Source organism: Apium graveolens, unplaced genomic scaffold, assembly GCF_009905375.1.
Source record: "Apium graveolens cultivar Ventura unplaced genomic scaffold, ASM990537v1 ctg5982, whole genome shotgun sequence".
NCBI lineage: Eukaryota > Viridiplantae > Streptophyta > Magnoliopsida > Apiales > Apiaceae > Apium > Apium graveolens.
In genome coordinates this window covers 31,943-54,045 of record NW_027419177.1, presented here as the reverse complement: position 1 = coordinate 54,045, position 22,103 = coordinate 31,943, and the positions used below count along the sequence as shown (strand labels likewise).

The following is a 22,103-nucleotide window of genomic DNA, read 5'->3' as shown; positions in this document are numbered from 1 at the left end:
TTCATATTCATTGATTTGAGGAAATCATTCTCTTTTATGAATTTTAAGGCCATGCGCAATAATTTGGGTCTCTCTATGGATTAAGTCTTTGACATAACCTTCGCATGAGATCAGGTGTAGATTTCTCCAGAAGATATTGACTTCCTCCTTTTCTTCTAGGTTAGAGAGTTGGTTGACAGCTTCTTGGAATCTTTTGATGAATTTGGGGAGAGATTCTTTGCTTCTTTGCTGAATTATTTCCAAATGGCACATCTGTAACTCATTCATGTGATTGGCCCAAATCTCATTAAGAATATATCCCGGAAGTCTTTCCATGAATCTACACTTAATGATGGGATTTTGCTAAACCATTTATGATCTCCGTGTTTCAGTGTTGAAGCAAAGAAACGACACTATGTAAGGTCTTTGTAGTCATAGATGTTTAAGATTTGCTCGAAATAGTTGAGGTGTTCTTCGGGGTCGGTAAGCCCATCAAATGAGTTGAAACTGAAATGTTTGAGTACGGATTCCTAGGGATTGGATTCCATCTTTCTAGCGAAATGTGTGGTTGTCGCTCCTATTTCCATATCACTCTCAACTTTTCTTTTTAAGTCACGTATGGCTAGGCCATCTATTCCTGTTTCGACTCTTTTTCAGGTTTGGAGTCTGAAGAGACATGGATTTTTGGGCCTTGGCCTCTTCTTCTCTTTGAATTTGATCTCGGAGTGTTGTCTTTCAAATTTCATCGTGAACATCATCGGTCGGTCTTTTTAAGTTTTTGGAAATTTGATCCAAAACCGATCCACGGGTTTCTCCGAAGTGTTCTTCTTGGTCTCCGTGATGAATTTCTGGTTCTGGATTATTCTTCTTTTTCCATAATTTCATGGAAGCTTGGATCTGTTCTGGGGTCATGTCCCCTAGGGGTTTGCAGTGGTTTCAACATATTTATGAGCTGCCTTTTTGATAGTCAATATTTGATCTCCTGGTTGGAGAGCTTGGGATGAAGTACGGGTTATGGGGAGCCCATATTCAATATCCTCAATATCTCTATCCCTAGGCGGGGCGCTGGCGGCCAGAACTTGTCCGGAAATGGCAAATTTGCTCTTTCTTTAGTCAGTACTCACAACAGTAAGTGAGATTAGATATAAATATAGGGTAATCACAACAATAACCAAGTATATGCTCACGCAATATAATTAATATGGCCAAACAATATCTACTAATGATGCCTTAAAAGTACAAACGCTAAATAAAGTAAATCTGAGAATCAAAATGGTAATCTTACTGGGGTGAGTGATTTGGTCTCCTGGGCGGAGCAACAAGGCTGAAATCAACCACACCAATGTTCAGAGGTTTGACCCTTCCTTCTAGCGCCAATGATAACTCCGATATTCCCTGGGGTCCTCTCTTTGTCTATTTGGACTCAGCTTCCATTTGTGCCGAAATATGGGTGTATGAGGCTTGGTTGTAGGATGGTTTCCTGCAAAACAGACGCGTGAGAATGAGATAGGATTTTGGAGAGGAAGGGTAGAATAAGAATTATGTATATATGTATATGGTGTGTGTATGAGTGTGTAGGTGAATAAAAAATGAGTTACCCCCAACACACCTTTTGGCTAGTTTTTTATAGGTTTCCTATTATGGTTTGGGGGTTTGTACCTTAAATTTGGATTGTTGGCTTGTGCTGGATCGTGGACGTCTGTGATGGACCAACGTGTCCCTGGAGCCGGAGCGTTGGAAGGTTCCAGATCCTAGAGAACTGGATGGTAAGGATGATGCCACGTGTCCAAGTGTCCTTTCCTTTAATGTATTATGGGTTATGGGTTCTTTTTATTGGGCTTTTATTTGGCTTATATCAAACATGACATATCAAATATTATACAGAAAAAAAGGTTCGTTCTCCTGATTTCTCAAACTCCATCTCAATATTTGAATGTGATTATTGGTTACATCTGTGTAATGTTATGTTCTACTACCAAAGATCGGGAAAAAATTTGAATTGATTTAATTGATTTTAATGTTTTAGTCCTGATAGTAAGGATTACAAACAAATATGACATCCCTGCAAGGTACTGGTACAGAGTAGCAGTATAAAGTGTTCTATGGAAAATTGTTGATATTAAAATTGTACAGACACAAAGGTTGGTTTAGTGTCCGCCGCATAGCTCAGCTTGTATTTGAATGTGATTTACTGAATAGATTCGTGTATTTTTTATATTCCACTAAACTTTGAATTTTTTGAAATGCTCTGGTCTTGTAATAAGCATTTCCAGAAATCTTGAATCTCTGCAAATTACTGGTACATGGCTTAAAGAGCTGGCTCCCGGAGTTTTTTGGTACAGTTGAACAGAAAGTTCAGTTTTTTGGCACAGCCATTGAAACTTTTCCAAAAATGGCACATAATGACACTTCTTCCGGGGTTCACCCTCAGAGCCCAGAAGAAGTGGCGTTCTGGGGTATATTATTTGATTTTTTTACCTTTTCCTCCCGAATTTGCACTTGTGTGTAATGTTTTGCAAGTGTGAAAAATTCTGTGGAGGCCTACTTTGGAGCTCTAATATTAAGTTGTAAAAAAATTATTTTGGTATATTTTTTTTGTTGGGGAGTCATGCAAACCTATTTTTTGTACGTAATTTTTGTTTTAAAAAATAGTATATATATGAATTTCGTGCCTTCAAAAAGGGTACCTTGTGAGTTAAGAGAGAATTTTTTTTATGAGGACACAATTTCACGGGTTTTTCAAAAGTAGTTGCAATTTTTTTTAAAAAAAACTTCTTTCCATGTAGTATTTTTTTTGAAAAATTATGAGTTTTGACTACTAAAAAATGGTAGTATAAATTCATGATAAATGAAGGAAGAACTAATACAAAACAATTTTCTAATTGTGCTAAACAACACGGCTTGTGCAGAATAACTACATTAATCTAGATTTTTATTAAGGATGATCTAAATCAACAAGAAATTAAATGAATTCATTATTCAAGAGAATACAATGTTCTTAACTTTTAAAAAAAGTAACAAAATAAAATCGGCTTGTGAACTTTTAAAAGTCTGAATCTTCTCACAAATATGTAAAGTTAAAATAAGTATTGTATGTACTTAAAGGAAATGTTTTCATAAAATCACAGGAGTAGTCACATGCAATTTTTTAAAATGATTTGACAACTCAACTTTTGTTCTCAAATCAACAACACAAATGAATACTTTCATCTTAAAATTTATTTGCCCAGTAACAACAATTATTTCCACATTCCTAACTGCACAACTTAATACACTACGCCATAAGTGCTCAAATGTTATGCTCTTCTGTTGTTGTCTTATGTCAAAAAAGCGTTGCATTTTCAATAATGCAACACCAAGGGGCGTTACATCTGCGGTCGTTGCATTAGAGGCCTAATGCAACGCTTTTTGGGGGTCTACAGCAACACCAATAAGCATTGCCTAATAGATGTAATGCAACAGTATATACATCAAATGCAACACCAAAAAGCGTTGGCTCTAACATAAACTGGATGTAAGACTCCATGTGTGGGGCCCACGTTAAGGCCACATCAGCACGTGACACGTGGATGCCACATCAGTAATGGGCTCCACACAAGCACCACGTCAGCTGTGGGTACACATGCCACGTCAGCAGCGGTCCACATGCCACGTCACTGGTATATAATGCAACATTTTTATCAACTTTTAGGACAGTAGAACATAATTAAAAGCAACGCTTATATAGCTAATGCAACACCACAATATCTGGTAAAAACATTACTATTACTTTATAATGCAACACCCAAATATCAAATACAACGCTTTAATTAAAATTTTTATAAGATATATTTCATAATTACAAAAGTCCGTGAAAATTATCCTAATAACCATTCAACAATTTCTAGTAGCCATCCAAAACATCATCCAACAACCCCATTACAAGTTCCATCCACAAAATACATCAAACAACCCCAACATCATACTAACTACTAAATTCGATGTGCCAAAAAGATATTATTACAATTGCAGCTAGAGCTATTGCAATTGGTGGGGCATCAAATGCCCTTAATGTAAGAAATTATTCTGCTGGTACACGAATTGGTGAATCCTGCAAATCAGAAGTAAGACAAAGGTTTCAATAATATCACTGTATCATCTCCAATTAAAACACATATAAATATCATCCATTAGTTCTGGCCAATGTAATACATAATTGTGGATCTCTTTCCCGAAACGATAAGCAGCATCCACTTTTAAACTAGCACAAACAGGCAGAATATTGGCAATAGTTGCATAATTTGGTATAACAGACTCTTTTAGCATCCAGTAGAACAGTTTAAATGCCTCTCCTGTGAATTTGTTTTTTGCAAACCCTGAAATCATAGCATTCCATAAAACAACATCTTTTTCAGTGATAATATGAAACACGACAATTGATTCATCACAGATAAGACCAGATTTTGTATACATAGAGACCAGTAAATTTTTTACCAGGGTATCTGATTCTAATCCATTTTTTATCGCATAAGAATGTACACTCCTCCCTGCACCCAGAGCTCTTGCACGAGCACAAACAGGAAGAATGATAGCAATAGTGACAAAGGTAGGTTTAAGGTCCTCAGCAGTATGTATTTTGAAAAATAATCTCATCACCTCACTGTCATGAATCCGGGACCCCGAAAACCCAGATAAAACAATGTTCCAGGTCACTGCATCATTGATTTTATTTTGCCTGAACAGTTTTACGCAGTCATCAAAAACATTACATTTAGCATACATGTTAAGAAGCGCCTTGCGGACAAAGTGGCAGGAAATATGACCTAGCTTAACAACCTTACTGTGAAGGCTTTTATATCTCAGTCTGATCTGACTGACCCTATAAACATATATTACTACAGATTAAAGATCCAATCCTAGATTTATGCAGTTACAATTATGACCAGGCATGTAAAATTCTAGTACATCTATCATGTAAACAAAAATATATGACCTGTGGATTTTTATGATTCATCTAGCAACTTCCAAATCTGCTTTCTGTTTTAAAGCTACAAACAGCACAATTTTTTTAGAGTTTCACTAAAGGTGGCCTAAACTTAGAAAACATGAACATGAACTACTCGAAGTAAATACTTAATAAAAATAAAAACTCGAAAGTAAATCAGCATCCTAGCTCAAAGAAACTAGGCTCCCCGAAAACTTAGAAAAATGAGTGGCACTCCATCCATATGGCACTACTAAGATCTTCATTTTCTTTTCAGTCCTTGAATCATGTACATAAACACCAAAATAATTCTTTTCATAGGTCATCATCAAACCGTTTCCCAAACAACCCACACAACACATACAGTTATCATTAAACCATTCCCCAAACAACCCACATGAAGTAGAGATAATTATCTAATTCTAAATCAAACCAGAGCAGACATAGTCCAATTATTTAAAACAAATTGTATGTTTTGTGAAATGTACTTACTGGGACTTTATTTTGTGAAACAAGGCAGAGTCTTTAACAAGAGCCTCAAAATAATGTGAGCTTCAGTGAAAATCAATGAACTCGTCACCTGGATACAACAATAACGGGAAATGCGGTGTTGTATCATTAACAACTTGGTGTAATTGAACAAAGATTCTGCATATATCAAATTGGATTCACCAAGTTAATTAAGTAACCTGTTGTGTACCTTCATCCAGGAACTCACTATGTCCAATGAAAGCAGTTTCTTCAGGTGAAAGTCGACATTATTCTGCTGCCTAGTGAGCTACGTGCCTGTGGGGGAGATAAAATCAACCTATAACCGTACTCGCATGCTAATAAACAGAAAGCATAGGAAAGAACAGGAGGCAGAATAAAAATATTCAGAACTTCATCTTACAAGAAGCTACAAGCATGAATCAGTGCTCCAGAGGATTACGCAAAATAAAGGAGGAAGTGAAGAATTCCTTTTCTAGCTTTAGTCGACCAAAGTACATGTGTGCAGATATCTAAAACAACATAGAGGTCGACAAAGTTCAAAGAGAGAAGTCCATACAAAGAAAAGAGAAAAATCTGGCTATTCTTCTCATTTAACTTCAAACCTGTCATCTTTTCTCTGTTGTGGATATTCGAGATCTTCTTCCCCTTCTGACCTCATCTTATGTGGGTTCAAACATACAATTTTTCTAATTTGTTTAAGATAGACTGTTGTTGAGGTGAGTACTTAGAGCAATAACAGCTTGATTACAAAACTCAAGCTCTAAGCCTTCAAACCCATGAACAAAAACTTAACTAAAATAAAAAAAATTAATTTTAAAAAAGAAGTTACATAGCTAATCAAACAAAACCAGTTGTTTACAAGGCTTGATTTCAAACTGCTAAATCAAATATGCCTAATTTTAAGCTCGATTTGTTACAGAGAAGTCCTTCCATTTCATCAAACAATCTTCAATCGAACCAAATAAGCTATTTTTAAGATTAATTAGCATAAATCAAACCCATTTCAAGTTGGGTTTTTGCTTAACTACGGCATGGTTTTAATTTATGAAGTGGTGACTACTAATTTGTGAGGATGGGGTAAATTAGGGTTTGAGATGGATTGAAAGAAAGGTGAGGGAAGAGAGAAGATTAAAGAGAAATTAAGGAGAGAGAAAGAGGAGATGGGGGAGAGAGAGATAGATAGATAGAGGGAGGGAGGGGGAGCCTGATGAGTTTTGTGCGAAATGAGAGTGACAAAGGGGGAAAATGAGACTGAGAAAGGGGGAAAATTTTCTCCCAAAATTTTTGCTACAAGGGGAGTTTTGTCCGCCCAAAATTTGGGAAGAGTATTAAGTGCATATATTATATTTCTATTTTTTTAACAAAACAATAGTTGTCTTGCAGTGGTTTAGAATTCCACCTAAGTCTCCGTGCTTAAGATTATGTTGTGACTCCTAGCCTTCATTTTTCTTAAAAACCTATATTTTTATTAAAAATATTGTTTTTTAGATTTTTTTTAATTTTCAATATTTATAATTTTATAAAAATTAAAAATATGATTTAAACTTATATAAAATGTATGTTTAAATATGTTTAATTAAATAAAATACTATATTTTATATTTTAAAAATATGATTAAAATTTTAAAGTTACTTTATTAATTTTGATAATATATCTATTTTTATAATCTCAAAAATAATTTAAAATAATAAAATGCTTAAACGAAAAACCTATATTTTGATTAAAAAATATTTTTTTAAATTTTTTTTAATTTTCAAAATTTATAATTTTACAAAAATTCAAAATACGATTTAAACTTATATAAAATGTATGTCTAAATATGTTAAATTAAATAAAATATTATATTTTATATTTTAAGGAAATAAATGACTAAAATGTTAAAGTTATTGTATTTGCTTTGATGATATATCTATTTTTATAATCTCAAACAAAATTTAATATAATGCAACGCTTAAACGTGGTGTTACACGTCACAACACTAATAATTTTACCAAAACACTACATTTCTGTTTAATGCAATGCTTTTTGAATAGTGTTGGAGAAGATTAAGCAAAAGCATACCTAACAGAACGCTTTTCTTGCAACACTCAAAAAAAGCATAGCATTTGAGCACTTATGGCGTAGTGATATAACATTTTAACAATGTAAAATTATGCATATATAAATACCTGCAAAACTATAAGTCATCAACTAAAGTTTCCCCTTTCTAGTATTACATTTTCTAGATTTTGAGACTGCTACAGTCAGGTCATGGACAAGGGCAAGGGACACGCTAGTTCTGATATTTGTGATTACGGGGAAGTTAATTGGTATAAATGGACCGAATCTTAGGCAACGACTGAAGCTCAACGAGCATAAATCTGTCTGGTCAAACAATTTATTTGAAGAATGCGAGGTATACGGGACGCACAAGGGTATGCCGTCCGTGATAATGAAGAGTTTGTTGGTTATGGGGAAATGCACCTGAATTTTATGAAATCAACGATCGAGTATGAAGAAAATATTAATAAGAGTTTCAACTCTGGACATATTATAAAGGAGGTACATGAATATGAGTTAAAGCAAATGTTTCGACACTACCACTTCATGGTGAGATGAGGAAAAAGGAGTACGAGGATGCAGTTGCAAAGTGTAGGGCTGAAAAGATACGTGAAGATGAGCGGCAGTGGGATAAAAAATATGCGAAATATATTTTCAAACCTGGGGATTTTTCTAAAGGCCACGATGATGCTGGTATGGCTACAACCATATGTTATGGCACTCAGGTCCCCCATGCATGCCCATCGCGTGATACTCGGTCGAGTACGTATGCCTCGACCCACGGATATGGGGAGGGAGGTCATATGCATACATCCACTCAGATACAAGAGGATGATGATGTAGACAATGAGATTGGTAACGAGATTGCGGATCCAGAGTTTGATCAATACGTAGTTAATCTTGCGGATGACTAAAAAATTTGAGAGCTTCATTCATTATCCAATTTTCAGCTGCAATGTATTTCTCTCATTCTATGTTTACGTATTCAATGTTCATGTTCTCTTGCAATATACTATGTTCCCTATTTAAATGGAAAATGCACTCGTCATCGCAATTATTTGTCTACAACTTTACAGAAACTTTGCTACTAATGGTGATAATATTCCCAAAGTTGATGAAAAAATAAATTTTAAAAGTAGTTGCAATTTTTTTTTGGAAAAACTTATTTCCGTGTAGTAGTACTTCTGTAGTACTTCGATTACTTCAATTTTTTAAAAATAAATAAATTGAAAATTTAAGAGTTTTGACTACTCGGAAATGGTAGTATAAAATCATTATACCCGAAAATGACAAGTAAATGAGTTAGGTATCCCGTGAATACACAGGATAAGGAACATGCAACAATTTGAAATAATATTGATACCCGAAAATGATAAGTGTAACAGTGAAAAGCTTCAAGTGGAAGGAGACACAAAAATCAATAATAACAAGCGTAATCATATAAATAAAATAAAGAGGAAAAGGTAATTGTTTGATAAAAGTTTTCACTTTTTGGAGATGAAATTAAATAAAGTTACTTGTATGAATGTCACTCCGCAACGAAGCAATTGAGTAGTCTTGTCAAATGCATCAAAAGTTGTAAAACCTGTATAATGTGACAAATTAATTTTATGTGTTTCAAAGCCAGTTACTTGTATGAATGTCACTCCGCAACTGCAAAGTTGGAAGGGTCCTCCACTGCTAGGTAGCCACATGCAGACTGCAACAAAGTACTTGAGTAGTCTTGTCAAATGTAGCAAAAGTTGTAAAAACTATATAATGTGACAACTCAATTTTATGTGTTTCAAAGCAGCATAAAAAGTAAGTAGCACATGAATGTTACAGGCATGTCTACTTCATTTATGTGGCCTTTCGTCTTTGTTTATTATCTAAATAGGATGTTGTTCAGAAGTGAACGTTGTATACTAATTGAAGAGAAATGAGTTACACTCCTGGTGATACTATTCGAGCTACTGGTCAGAATTGGTTTTGTGATGACAATTTTAGGTATTCAATGGATCCGAATTTATGTTACTCAAGAGGTTCAGTACTCACGATACATAGGGAGTGGGAATGGTGTGTAGGGTGTTTGCAAAGATATGTAGCCCAATGTCAAGAACATGGAGTGTGAATAACTAAAAAACATGCCATACACATGCAGCGAGACACCCCTCAACAACTGGAACTAGCTTTATTCTGTGCAAGAGAGAAAGAGAATCGAATGAGAATGCATTTAAACCGGATGGATCTACAAACAAAGTTTAGGGAGTTTGCTGAAGATGACGACCATCACAGCGCAAGAATGTATCATCATTTCACTACGAGTCCCGACTATATTTATGATTGCTACTTGTCCGATGATGAGTAATAAACATATGAAGTGAGGTTCAGAATATTGTATTTTGATATTGTACTCTATTATTTTGAGATTTTAAAATTATTATGATAAATTCCAGAATGATCTGACTACTCAGATAGTGTGTGAGTATGTATGATAAATTTATTATGAAGTACTGTATGAATCAATTGTTACGTAGTTGTCAGCATGTCCTATAAATGCCTCTTTACTTTCAATTGGAAAGCATAAAATGGATAAGGGTAAAAAAAGAGCATCTTCTAGCACATCTAAGTCCATTTGGTGTCAGCTTAGTATCGCGGAATGTATCCGTTGCGTAAAGGAAATTAAAGAAGCTGAGAGTGCCAGAAAGATGAAGAAGAAGGTGAATCAAAACATTTTGGGCGAGATAAAAGCTGATAAAGAGTAGATTTTAAAGGCTTACAATGATCGGTCCCTCACAGAGGATGAACGCATCCGTCAGATCGATGAAGTGTATAAAAAATATGACCAAATAGAAATTGTAACACCCCCAGATCCGGGGTCGGGGATCCGGGTCGTCACGAGTTCCATTTCCCTTAATAACACCCAATCTTAATAATTACTCAACTACTCTGTACTGTGACCCCACAATAAACACACACACCACACGTTATAGTCTCAGAGATGAACATCCAAAAATAACCACAAGTCATTTTATTCCACAATTATCTGCCAATACACCTTAAAAGGTTTTCTGAATAAATTTACATTTCTTTGCCATTATTACAATTCATAAATATAAATAAATCTGGTACATCAAAAGTTGAAATCCTAGCCTATTGGTAGTTCCTACCTCAGCTACGGCGGCATCAATGCTTCTAGAAAACTGCGGAACGTCTCCTAATCGCTTGCGAATCGGGAGCTTGGTTCTGTTCATCTTTTCTATCTGTTGTTGTGTGATGAAAGAAGAAAGCAAGGGTGAGCAGCAAGCCCACCAAAATAATATGTATAATGATTAATAGTATATGAGCCTTCTCATAGTACTCATGAAAGTCTTGGTCAAAAGAAATGAACCAAGTTGATATCTTAATGCGATGAAGTCGCAAAATATTCAATATATATACATATATACTTTTCAAAATCTTGGAAGTCCTCTTCCATACATAATATACACAGAGTTCCAGTTTATAACTGTATAAAAATATTGTTGCAAGGTGATCTCATATATCTAACCTTGTCTCAAACATTTTTTTCTGAAAATCTTTGTCATGCATAAGATAATCATTTACTAGATATAAGTTTAAAAGATAAAGTTACAAGATACTCCAATATACTTATATCTTTTCCAAATACTACTTGAACTACCACCGTTCAAGTTATAATTAGTTTCAAAAGTTCATCACGTAGATGAGACTACAAGACCAGATTTGAATAGATTAAATCTTTAAAATATCATCAAAATAAAATGAAGTTACGAGATACTTCATTTGATGCAAACATCATTTTGAAAACTTGACCCTGCCAACACTCAACAATCGCCCAGCCGTAGCCTTTCTATCGAAGTGCTCTGGGTAGTGTTGCAGAAATATCCAATTGGATGATGAACTCATTACGGGAGTTTGCCGCGCCAGGAAGACCACTTACGATGATCAGTCGTAGTAGTGCAACCCCACCATTTTCTACATGTAGAGGAGAACCTATCGGATTTACTTGTCAACCGAACACTGAACTCCTAAGGAATGGACCGCCTTAGCGGAACTTCCAGGCCATTTGGGCCAATATAATAAGGCTGGGCCGGCGCCACTCGACCACTTACGCCACTCCTAGTTCAGATGAAATCCATGACTCTGAAACGTAAAGCTCGTTCCCCCTTTTCCCAAGTAGAAACTTGTTGATACGGCTCCACCAAGAAGTCGTATCTAGTTGGAAAGGAGAACTCACCGATATTTCCCAGGCGATTCCTGTTAATGGATTAACTTGTTCCAAGAATTTTACTTCCCGAGTGTTGGGTAAGTAATCGATTCATTTAACAAAACAGCAACCTTGTTGCGAATATAAAACACACCACAGAGCCGGATCCCTCAGGTTTTGAGCGAGTATTTAAATCCCCTTCGAAAGGAGGATCTTAAATATAAAAATGAGTTTTGGGATCCGCTCTAACTTTTAAAAATCATTTTGAAGACTCGCAAAACATTTTTAAGAATGTTTGGAGTGATGCTGATTTAACAAAATAAATCAGTCCCAATATATTAGAAAATATCTGAATATTATTATTTAAATAATATTCCCATAAAGAATAATCTTTATAAAAATAATCGAAGTAGAAGTATTAAAACTTATACTTGAAATGGATATCAAATAACCAAAGATATACTTATATGAAAGTACTATCTTTATTTGAATAATCGAAAATAAGTTTGACTATTGACACCTTATTCTTTAATAAAATAAGGAATATATTTCAGTAATAAGCGGAGTCATAATACCTCGAATGAATATTATAAATAATATTCATTAAATAAAATAAAGGAGTCATACATCCTCAAATGAATATTCAAATAATATTCAATAATAAAATAAAGGAGTCATAAGTCCTCGAATGAATATTCAAAATAATATTCATTAAATAAAATAAAGTTATCGAATAAACCTTATTCGATTAATGGTTTTGAAAACTATAACCATATCTTTATATAAATATATATGTATATATATACATATATACAAAATCTACTCGGGATCCTCGACTCCCGGTTTAGAAAATATTTCCACCTTTTGGGTCCCTATACTAAGGGTATATGCAAGTTACCGCTATCCTCTAGCATAGGTATTATCAACTGAATCAACAATTATATATGGAAAGAATATGAAACAGGCATGCATATATATACCATAGCAGCATGCTTCAATATATTGCAACATTTGCTAATATAAACATCATGCATCTATCGCAAGATAATGCATATACATATATACATCACAACAACAGTATAACGGGTAGAAAACTTGCCTGAGCGACTGGGGGTTACGAATGGCTCGGGACGAGTCTGGTAACCTATAAACAACAAGTAAGTTGGAATTAAACCAAAGTCACTTGTAAATCTATACTCTAACCAACTCAGACTCTAACGCTCGTTTTGCGCTTACTGATTCTCTTAAGTCACTCGAGTACCCTCGGCTCCACCATTTTTAATGATTTAACCTTTACGAGTTTTAAGGCGATTCCTTCGCGAGTGTCTTACCAACTGCCTAACACACTTACCATAAATGTTTCATGCATTAATTAACCCTTTTTGGTCTTTAACCTATGTTTCAAAGTAAGGCGAGGGGAAAAGTTTCGTTCGCAAAACGCCGTTACTTGAAACGGTCGTTTCTCCTAAACCGTGCATCGGAATCGAACGAACTACATATCAAAACGAAGCTCGTAACATGAGCTATCTAAACATTGCAGTGGTCATAATCTAGCAGGGGGTTCTCGGGTCCTAATGTTATGCACAAAAACAGTCCAAAGAAAATTGGACGTTACGACGGCTATGTTTACGCGATTACCAATGTTTAAACTACTCCAATTAACCACCAACCAACTCATAACCATCAATACAACAAAACTTCACCTAAACCATACCACATCAGTCCATAATATCCAAGGTTTTCAACTCAAACAACCACAATCAAGACCTATGAACTATAATCAAGCTTCAATTACCAAAACACTTCCAAATCAAACCAAACTACTAATAATCACAATCCATGCTTCTCATTTCACAACACCAACCATTAAACTTACTAACAAATAAAGTAAAGGCTAGGGTTTGAAGTTTATACCTTCCTTGGGAGGTGTTAAGTTGCTAGGAAGCCTTAGGGAGCCTCCTACAAGCTTGATCTTTCCAAAGAAATCAAGAACACAAAGTTAGGCTTTGAAGTTTCTAAAAGTCCGATTTAAAGAACTGTAAAAATGAGGGTCTTAACATGATTATTTGGACGAGACTTGTGAACAAGAGTTGTAGGCCATCTCAATACCTTTCCAATGAGCTATAGAACACAATATTTGAGTGAGAAATGAAGGAGATACAGCAGTTTTAGTGTTCTGGTTCTGTTTTGGCCGAGAGCATGAAGAACAATGCCTTGGTTTCTTTTTGATTTTGATGAAAAATGATTTGCTTGGCTTGGTTGGTTTGATTTTTGTGTTTGTTTTAGTAAATTACCTAGTTGCCCTTGATTTTGTGTGGTTAAAAAGCCACCACATCTCCTTCCTTCCCATGTCATGCTTGTGTCATCCTCATGATGTCATCCTCATGATGTCATCCTCCCCTCCTTGTCCTCTTTCTATTGGTTGGATGACATCATCCCCACTAATCCCCTTGATTAACTTCCTAATCGTTTGCCTAATGACCGCTGATCTGTTATACGGTTCGCTTAACTTTCGTTTTCGTTTATCGTTTGAGGGATCATACCCGGGATCTTATTACTTAGGTTCCCTTAACCTTTCTCAATATATTATATTCCTTTTATGATCCTCTCCTATAATCCTTTAATTTAAATCCTTTTTATCCTGTTACCTTTTTCTCAAATCTTTCCGTATCTAGTGTATTTCCGGGAAAAATCAAAGTGTTCGGATTTGGATTCTGATGATCTTTACATACACTTATATCCCATATAAAGTACTAATAAAATCTCAGAATATCCATATCAGAACCCCTACATAGTGTGGCATGAAAAGTTTTCTCATTCAGCAAAAACACTATTAATAAGGGTTTCAAAAATTTCCCAAAAATTGGGGTTATTACAGTCTCCCCTCCTTAAAAGGATTCCGTCCCGGAATCAGATAGAAAGTGAATAGGGATACTCTCTTAGCATTGCACTTTCTAACTCTCGAGTAAATTTTCCCACATTGTGGTTCTACCATCAAACTCTTACTAGTTTGATAACCCTTCTCCTAAGCACTCGTTCCTTTTTACTCTATACCCTTCCTGGTTGCTCCATATAGGTTACGTCTGGTTGCATGTCTATGCGCTCATATGCCCCTATTTGTCTGGCATCCGAATTACACTTCCTTAACATTGATACGTGGAACACGTTATGAACTTGCTACAGGTTCGGGGGTAGGGCTAGCTCATATGCTAACTTCCCAAACGTCTTAATATATCCAAGGGTCCAACAAATTGTAGACTTAGCTTTCCTTTCTTTCCGAACCTCATCAATCCTTTTCAAGGGTTTCCAAGGGGATACCTATAACATTACTAGGCCCCCTATTTCATACTCTTTGTCCTTTTTTTGAGTCAAATCAGCATACCTCTTATGTCCATCTTGGGTTACTACCAGCCGTCCTCTGATTAGATCTATTATATCCCTGGTCCTTTGGACTACTGCGGGTCCGAGCATCTTGCGCTCTACAACTTCATCCTAACATGAGGGAGATCGACATTATCTTCCCTCAAGGATCTCATAAGGTGACACCTCGATAATGACATATGATCTATTGTCGTGATATAACTAAATCCGTGTTAAGTGATCATTCCAAATTCTTTCAAGTCTATTGCACAGACTCTCATTATAGCGTTTAGCATTAGAGCTTTTGCTTCTCAATACCCATTCTCTTCTAGTTCGTAATCGCTACAACCTTCCATTCCTAATATTATACTAGTTATACTTTTGCTCGTTAGCGTTCTATAACCTTTTAATGACCACGACAACCTTAGTATCACGAATGTGTTTCCATTCCGCATATTACCACTACTTTATTACTCCTTTTTCAGTTGTTTCTATTTTCCAAAATTTGATCAATCAAATAGAAGTAAAGGAATTTGTTGAGAGATCACTATGATCATGAACACTTGTTATATTGCATAGTTAGTACAGAAGGTGGCCAGCCTTTAGTACTTGACAAGCAATTAAACAATAGATGGTATCCTACTAGGCTTCTATCACACAGATAGATAGTCATTCGGCAATACCTCCCCTTCTGGAAGGGTTGTTCTTCTCAGATTACATGAAATGAAAAGAAGAGAAAAGAACGAAGTTGAAGAGAATTGTATATAAAAAAATATATATACTGCCACAAAATATCTGGCTTGGAACCTACCTCTGAATTATAGAGGTTTATCATAGGAGAACAAAACATAAATGTATTTATATCAGCATCAAGTATTATAGCATTGTATTTCCCATGCCTAAATATTTCTATTCCGTTCATCATTCTATGGACCCATGCTCTTCCTCGAGCTTATACACAATCACCTTTGAAACTCCCTCGACATCGAAAATCGAATCTGGGATCTCATTCTAGACCTCATCATTACTAGAACCCATTTCTATACCGCAACCTTCTTCGTATAATAATACGACTCTCTATTGATAAGAAAGAATAAATATTCACTAGGTAGATACTCTACTTAATTAGTCTATCAATGATAACTTATACACTACCACGACCCGATTAGTGGTACTCAATCTCAACATCCATTCCAATACAACTCTCACGGTTGTAATCAGCTCGTTACTCACAGAATCATTGCTGCCTTACTATGGTCCACCACTGACCCACTGTCATCATTCACTTTCCATGAAATCTTAATAGCTAACCATACGGAGTCCATACATGTCGTATCAAATCCTTCTAAGGAGGTAACATAATCACCATTCATGATTCATGGAGTACACTCCTGATTCTGACATACATACATGACATGAAGCAGATAAAATTTGCAGAAGAGTTTCGCTCAAAGCAACGATAGCAGCTTAATACCATTCTTAATCATATGCCTTCAATAGAAGACTTAACTCAAAGGTTTGTTTAGTCCTTTTTGAAATATGGTCCTGGCTTATCTCAAGATAGTATCTTCTGAGATAGATAGCCCGCTCATGGCGATTACACGAATTAAACCTTTACTAACTACTATTACGGCTGGGTATTGCACAGTCATCAGAAGGAATGTCAATCTTCCAAAATATAATACAACCTTCAGCTTTTAACCATCATCACTGTATCCTTTGGCACAAGCGCCTACAATTATCCTTTTACCGTTAAAGTGTCGGCCACCTCTTTGGCCTTTCCTGGTAGTAATAGTTCCTTACAGTCAATGTCATTTTAACCACTTCCAAATAAATTTTCTACCTTATTTCAATCACTGCTTTTGTGAAGATGTATTCCTTAAAATCTGATGAGTAAAAAAAAAAATCACCATTTTTCCATAAGTTATTGCCTCAGTCTTTAGAGGTTAATCACTGTCACGACTGACTCTCAATCATACTTAGAACATCTTTTATCTTAAGTCCTAATTGCCCTGGATAATTTCGACCTTTACTGGTTCGATCCATACTTTCTCGTGGTTTAACACGTGCCCCACTTGGCATCATTATAATTATGTCATATTTCCTTTATCAACATTTTTATTCTTGAGAATTTCGAATATTTCCTTTCTCCTTGTAAAACCTCTAAGGTTATCCTTCAATCGTTCCTCCTGTATTCCCTAGATATAGGGCATATCAAGATACCATTTATTAATACCAGAATCATTGTCTATATACTTCTGAAAAATTTCTCCACTGATTCTTAAAGGTTGTTGTTACCTTAACCCTTTCCCAATCATTCTGTCAAAACTCATACTGTCCCTATTAAGGGTGAAATGCCAACCTTTATGCATTCCCCTAGGATTCATTTTAAGTTACCGATGTTCTATCCTTAATTCCACCTTTAAAAGGTACCTGCATCCTTCCATGGATAAATCAAGTCATATATCCCTGATAAGGGTGTCTTATTCAATCATTTCCACCTTGATAGTCTATACCGAATTTCACAATAGCATCCTTATTCAAGTTAAGGTCAATCCACATGGCCTCCAAAAGATAAAAATGGTTATCCGCTTTTCTTTCCTGATTTGGTAATGATCACATGGATGATCTGGAAGATATTGGTCGTGTTCAACGTGAACTTCTTCTTAATAAATCCTTATTTACTTTTGTTGTTTATCTCAACAGTCATCTCAATGTTGGGATATCTTTCATACCTGGCGTCTCCCTTCCTGGGTATCAAGCCACCGGTCTTACACTTCACATTCTTGAAGGTCACTTCCTTCATCTAATTTTCCTAATTTCTTACTTCCTTGTCTCCTCAGTCTATCCGCGTCTCAATATTTATCCTTCGAACTATCTCAAGGTTTTCCTCGAATCCTCCCAACTTAAAGGGGATAAAATATACATAACTCTTATGCCTTCAACCATCAATTTTAACTCATGGTGAATCACCCTCATCCTGACGATTACATACTCTTCTATTTCTATTTCTACGAGTCTTTAGGGTTTCCTCATACCCAACTCCCTTAATATTCCTCAAACTCTCTTGCCTTTATATTCCTTTCTCTTATCGTTATTTCATGAACCAACAAAACATAAGCATTGATTTCAAACATCCCGTCATTCTGGATTCGTGTCTTCAGAACGAATCTTGATAACTTTTACAACTTAGATTCATAATTCATCATACTCGTCTGCCTTTGTTCTGGCTCTAAAGCTTTTACACTATCTCCATAACCTTGGGAAGTACTTTCCTGAAAACAATTGACTGAACTTAAATCAGTTTATTATAATCTCTTGCTCCGTGCCTTCCTTGGCCTTTCACCAGCGGGTGGTCTCTCTCTTAGGAGGGTAAGTGACAAAACAGTCTTTTGTGGTTCGTCAATCATTTAGAATCTCAAATGATTCATCTATTTCCTTTAGCCAGGCTCTTGCCTCGACTGGGTCAGCTTGTTCCTTGGAACTCTGAGAGCTTAGCGACTTAAAGGTCATGAAAGAATTTCCCACCGCACTGTCTCCTCAGGGTGGTGGTTGGGGATAATAGTCTAAGTTCTCTTTAGACAGGTCCATGAATTGCCGTATAGGGGTACCATCTCGGGTCTCCTGTCCTTACTCGACTTTTGTTTCCTCAGTCTAAATATTTCTTCCGACTCCCCATAATTGGGGTCATCTTACATAATTTAAATCCTCATTTTCCACTTCATCATGTTATGGGTTCCTTTTGTCTTGGTGGCAACCTCCCTGACTATCACGTTCAGGGTTTGCTCTAACTCTTATTCCTCAAACTAGCTTTCATCTAAGATTTCATCTTTAAGCTCTTAAACCTTTGGAACCCAAATTCTATAGGAATACCTCATTATTCCCTTATCATCTCTCTCGGTATTAATCTCATACCTATTTGTTGGCTCTCTGCCTTCATTCATCACTTTTACTGGCACAATATGTTCTTTTCCAATACTTCGGGCTGTATTGATATCTCAAACAGCTTTTCGGTACCGGCTCCGTTTACCTTCACTACTATTTCCATTTTCTCAAAATCTCTTATAAACTCTCCAAAAGACATTATCATCTTGAGTCTCTTCTTTTTACTAAGGGCATCAGCCACCATATTGGCTTTCCCCGAATGATAAAGAATCTCCCAATCATAATTCTTGATTAGCTCTAACCGCCTCCTCTGGCGTATGTTGAGCTCTTTCTACGTAAGAATGTACTAGAGCTCCTATGGTTTGTGAATCTCACACTTCTCTCCATACAAGTAGTGCCTCAAATCTTTAGGGCAAAACTATTGCCACGAGCCCAAGCTCATGGGTGGGGATATCGAATTTTAAATTCCCTTAATTGTCTTGACGCAGACGCGATTGTCTTACTGTGCTATATAAGAAGCACCCTAATTCCTTATGCGAAGCGTCACTTACAAATCACAAAATTTCATTTTCTATCTGGCAACGCCAACATAGGGAACGTCACCAACCTTTGCTTCGGTTCTTAAAAGTTGTTCTCGCATTTCTCTGTCCATTCGAACTTCTCAGTCTTACGAGTAAGCCGCGTTAAAGGGGCTACTATCTTTACAAACTTGAACGAACCTCTGGTAGTGACCGGCCAATCCTACCTCTGGTAGTCGACCCAACCAGGGTCATCAATTCATCAGTGGTCCTTTATCCAATCTCGTCAGGATCCTCCATGGGATCCTCCTCAGCAACTATCCCTTCTAGGATAACATCCTCAACCGCTACATCCTCAATATCAACATCATCCGGTCCTGCGTTAGGACGCTCTATTGGATCCACAATCTGATCTCCAATTAGTAATAAAACATCATCGCGTTGATGTTCCTCAACTTCAGGGTTCGGAGTCCCGCTACCATATACGATAACGAACTACGCTTCTATCGCTACATTTATAAGGGTTCCCATAAGGGTTTTAACTGTCAGTACTATGTTAGGTAGTCCGACTATGAACTTGGCAAGAGTTCTTATTATCTTAGTGAACTTATTATCTTAACGTCCCATCATCTCTGTGGTTTATAACGCTTAGCTCTGATACCATTTCTGTAACACCCCCAGATCCGGGGTCGGGGATCCGGGTCGTCACGAGTTCCATTTCCCTTAATAACACCCAATCTTAATAATTACTCAACTACTCTGTACTGTGACCCCACAATAAACACACACACTACACGTTATAGTCTCAGAGATGAACATCCAAAAATAACCACAAGTCATTTTATTCCACAATTATCTGCCAATACACCTTAAAAGGTTTTCTGAATAAATTTACATTTCTTTGCCATTATTACAATTCATAAATATAAATAAATCTGGTACATCAAAAGTTGAAAGCCTAGCCTATTGGTAGTTCCTACCTCAGCTACGGCGGCATCAATGCTTCTAGAAAACTGCGGAACGTCTCCTAATCGCTTGCGAATCGGGAGCTTGGTTCTGTTCATCTTTTCTATCTGTTGTTGTGTGATGAAAGAAGAAAGCAAGGGTGAGCAGCAAGCCCACCAAAATAATATGTATAATGATTAATAGTATATGAGCCTTCTCATAGTACTCATGAAAGTCTTGGTCAAAAGAAATGAACCAAGTTGATATCTTAATGCGATGAAGTCGCAAAATATTCAGTATATATACATATATACTTTTCAAAATCTTGGAAGTCCTCTTCCATACATAATATACACAGAGTTCCAGTTTATAACTGTATAAAAATATTGTTGCAAGGTGATCTCATATATCTAACCTTGTCTCAAACATTTTTTTCTGAAAATCTTTGTCATGCATAAGATAATCATTTACTAGATATAAGTTTAAAAGATAAAGTTACAAGATACTCCAATATACTTATATCTTTTCCAAATACTACTTGAACTACCACCGTTCAAGTTATAATTAGTTTCAAAAGTTCATCACGTAGATGAGACTACAAGACCAGATTTGAATAGATTAAATCTTTAAAATATCATCAAAATAAAATGAAGTTACGAGATACTTCATTTGATGCAAACATCATTTTGAAAACTTGACCCTGCCAACACTCAACAATCGCCCAGCCGTAGCCTTTCTATCGAAGTGCTCTGGGTAGTGTTGCAGAAATATCCAATTGGATGATGAACTCATTACGGGAGTTTGCCGCGCCAGGAAGACCACTTACGATGATCAGTCGTAGTAGTGCAACCCCACCATTTTCTACATGTAGAGGAGAACCTATCGGATTTACTTGTCAACCGAACACTGAACTCCTAAGGAATGGACCGCCTTAGCGGAACTTCCAGGCCATTTGGGCCAATATAATAAGGCTGGGCCGGCGCCACTCGACCACTTACGCCACTCCTAGTTCAGATGAAATCCATGACTCTGAAACGTAAAGCTCGTTCCCCCTTTCCCCAAGTAGAAACTTGTTGATACGGCTCCACCAAGAAGTCGTATCTAGTTGGAAAGGAGAACTCACCGATATTTCCCAGGCGATTCCTGTTAATGGATTAACTTGTTCCAAGAATTTTACTTCCCGAGTGTTGGGTAAGTAATCGATTCATTTAACAAAACAGCAACCTTGTTGCGAATATAAAACACACCACAGAGCCGGATCCCTCAGGTTTTGAGCGAGTATTTAAATCCCCTTCGAAAGGAGGATCTTAAATATAAAAATGAGTTTTGGGATCCGCTCTAACTTTTAAAAATCATTTTGAAGACTCGCAAAACATTTTTAAGAATGTTTGGAGTGATGCTGATTTAACAAAATAAATCAGTCCCAATATATTAGAAAATATCTGAATATTATTATTTAAATAATATTCCCATAAAGAATAATCTTTATAAAAATAATCGAAGTAGAAGTATTAAAACTTATACTTGAAATGGATATCAAATAACCAAAGATATACTTATATGAAAGTACTATCTTTATTTGAATAATCGAAAATAAGTTTGACTATTGACACCTTATTCTTTAATAAAATAAGGAATATATTTCAGTAATAAGCGGAGTCATAATACCTCGAATGAATATTATAAATAATATTCATTAAATAAAATAAAGGAG

The 22,103-nt window shown here is 36.0% G+C and overlaps 1 protein-coding gene across 3 annotated transcripts; it reads right to left on the bottom strand.

Annotated features, from left to right (window-relative positions):
- Positions 1–3,770: 3,770 nt before the first annotated feature.
- LOC141702955 (putative pentatricopeptide repeat-containing protein At5g08490) lies at positions 3,771–6,739 on the bottom strand. 3 transcript variants are annotated; one of them, XR_012567311.1, is made up of 6 exons: positions 6,037–6,739; positions 5,835–5,943; positions 5,643–5,728; positions 5,435–5,522; positions 4,453–4,693; positions 3,771–4,334 (listed from the first exon to the last, which is right to left on the bottom strand). XR_012567311.1 is itself a non-coding variant. In XM_074506583.1 (6 exons), exons 5-6 carry the CDS (start codon positions 4,738–4,740, stop codon positions 4,040–4,042), a joined length of 600 nt encoding a protein of 199 aa, XP_074362684.1. In that variant the 5' UTR covers positions 4,741–5,221; positions 5,435–5,522; positions 5,643–5,728; positions 5,835–5,943; positions 6,037–6,739; the 3' UTR covers positions 3,771–4,039. The 3 variants fall into 3 exon arrangements, 1 of the variants encoding a protein (XP_074362684.1); XM_074506583.1 differs by having other exon boundaries at positions 3,771–4,069; positions 4,171–5,221; XR_012567312.1 differs by lacking the exon at positions 4,453–4,693.
- Positions 6,740–22,103: the final 15,364 nt, after the last annotated feature.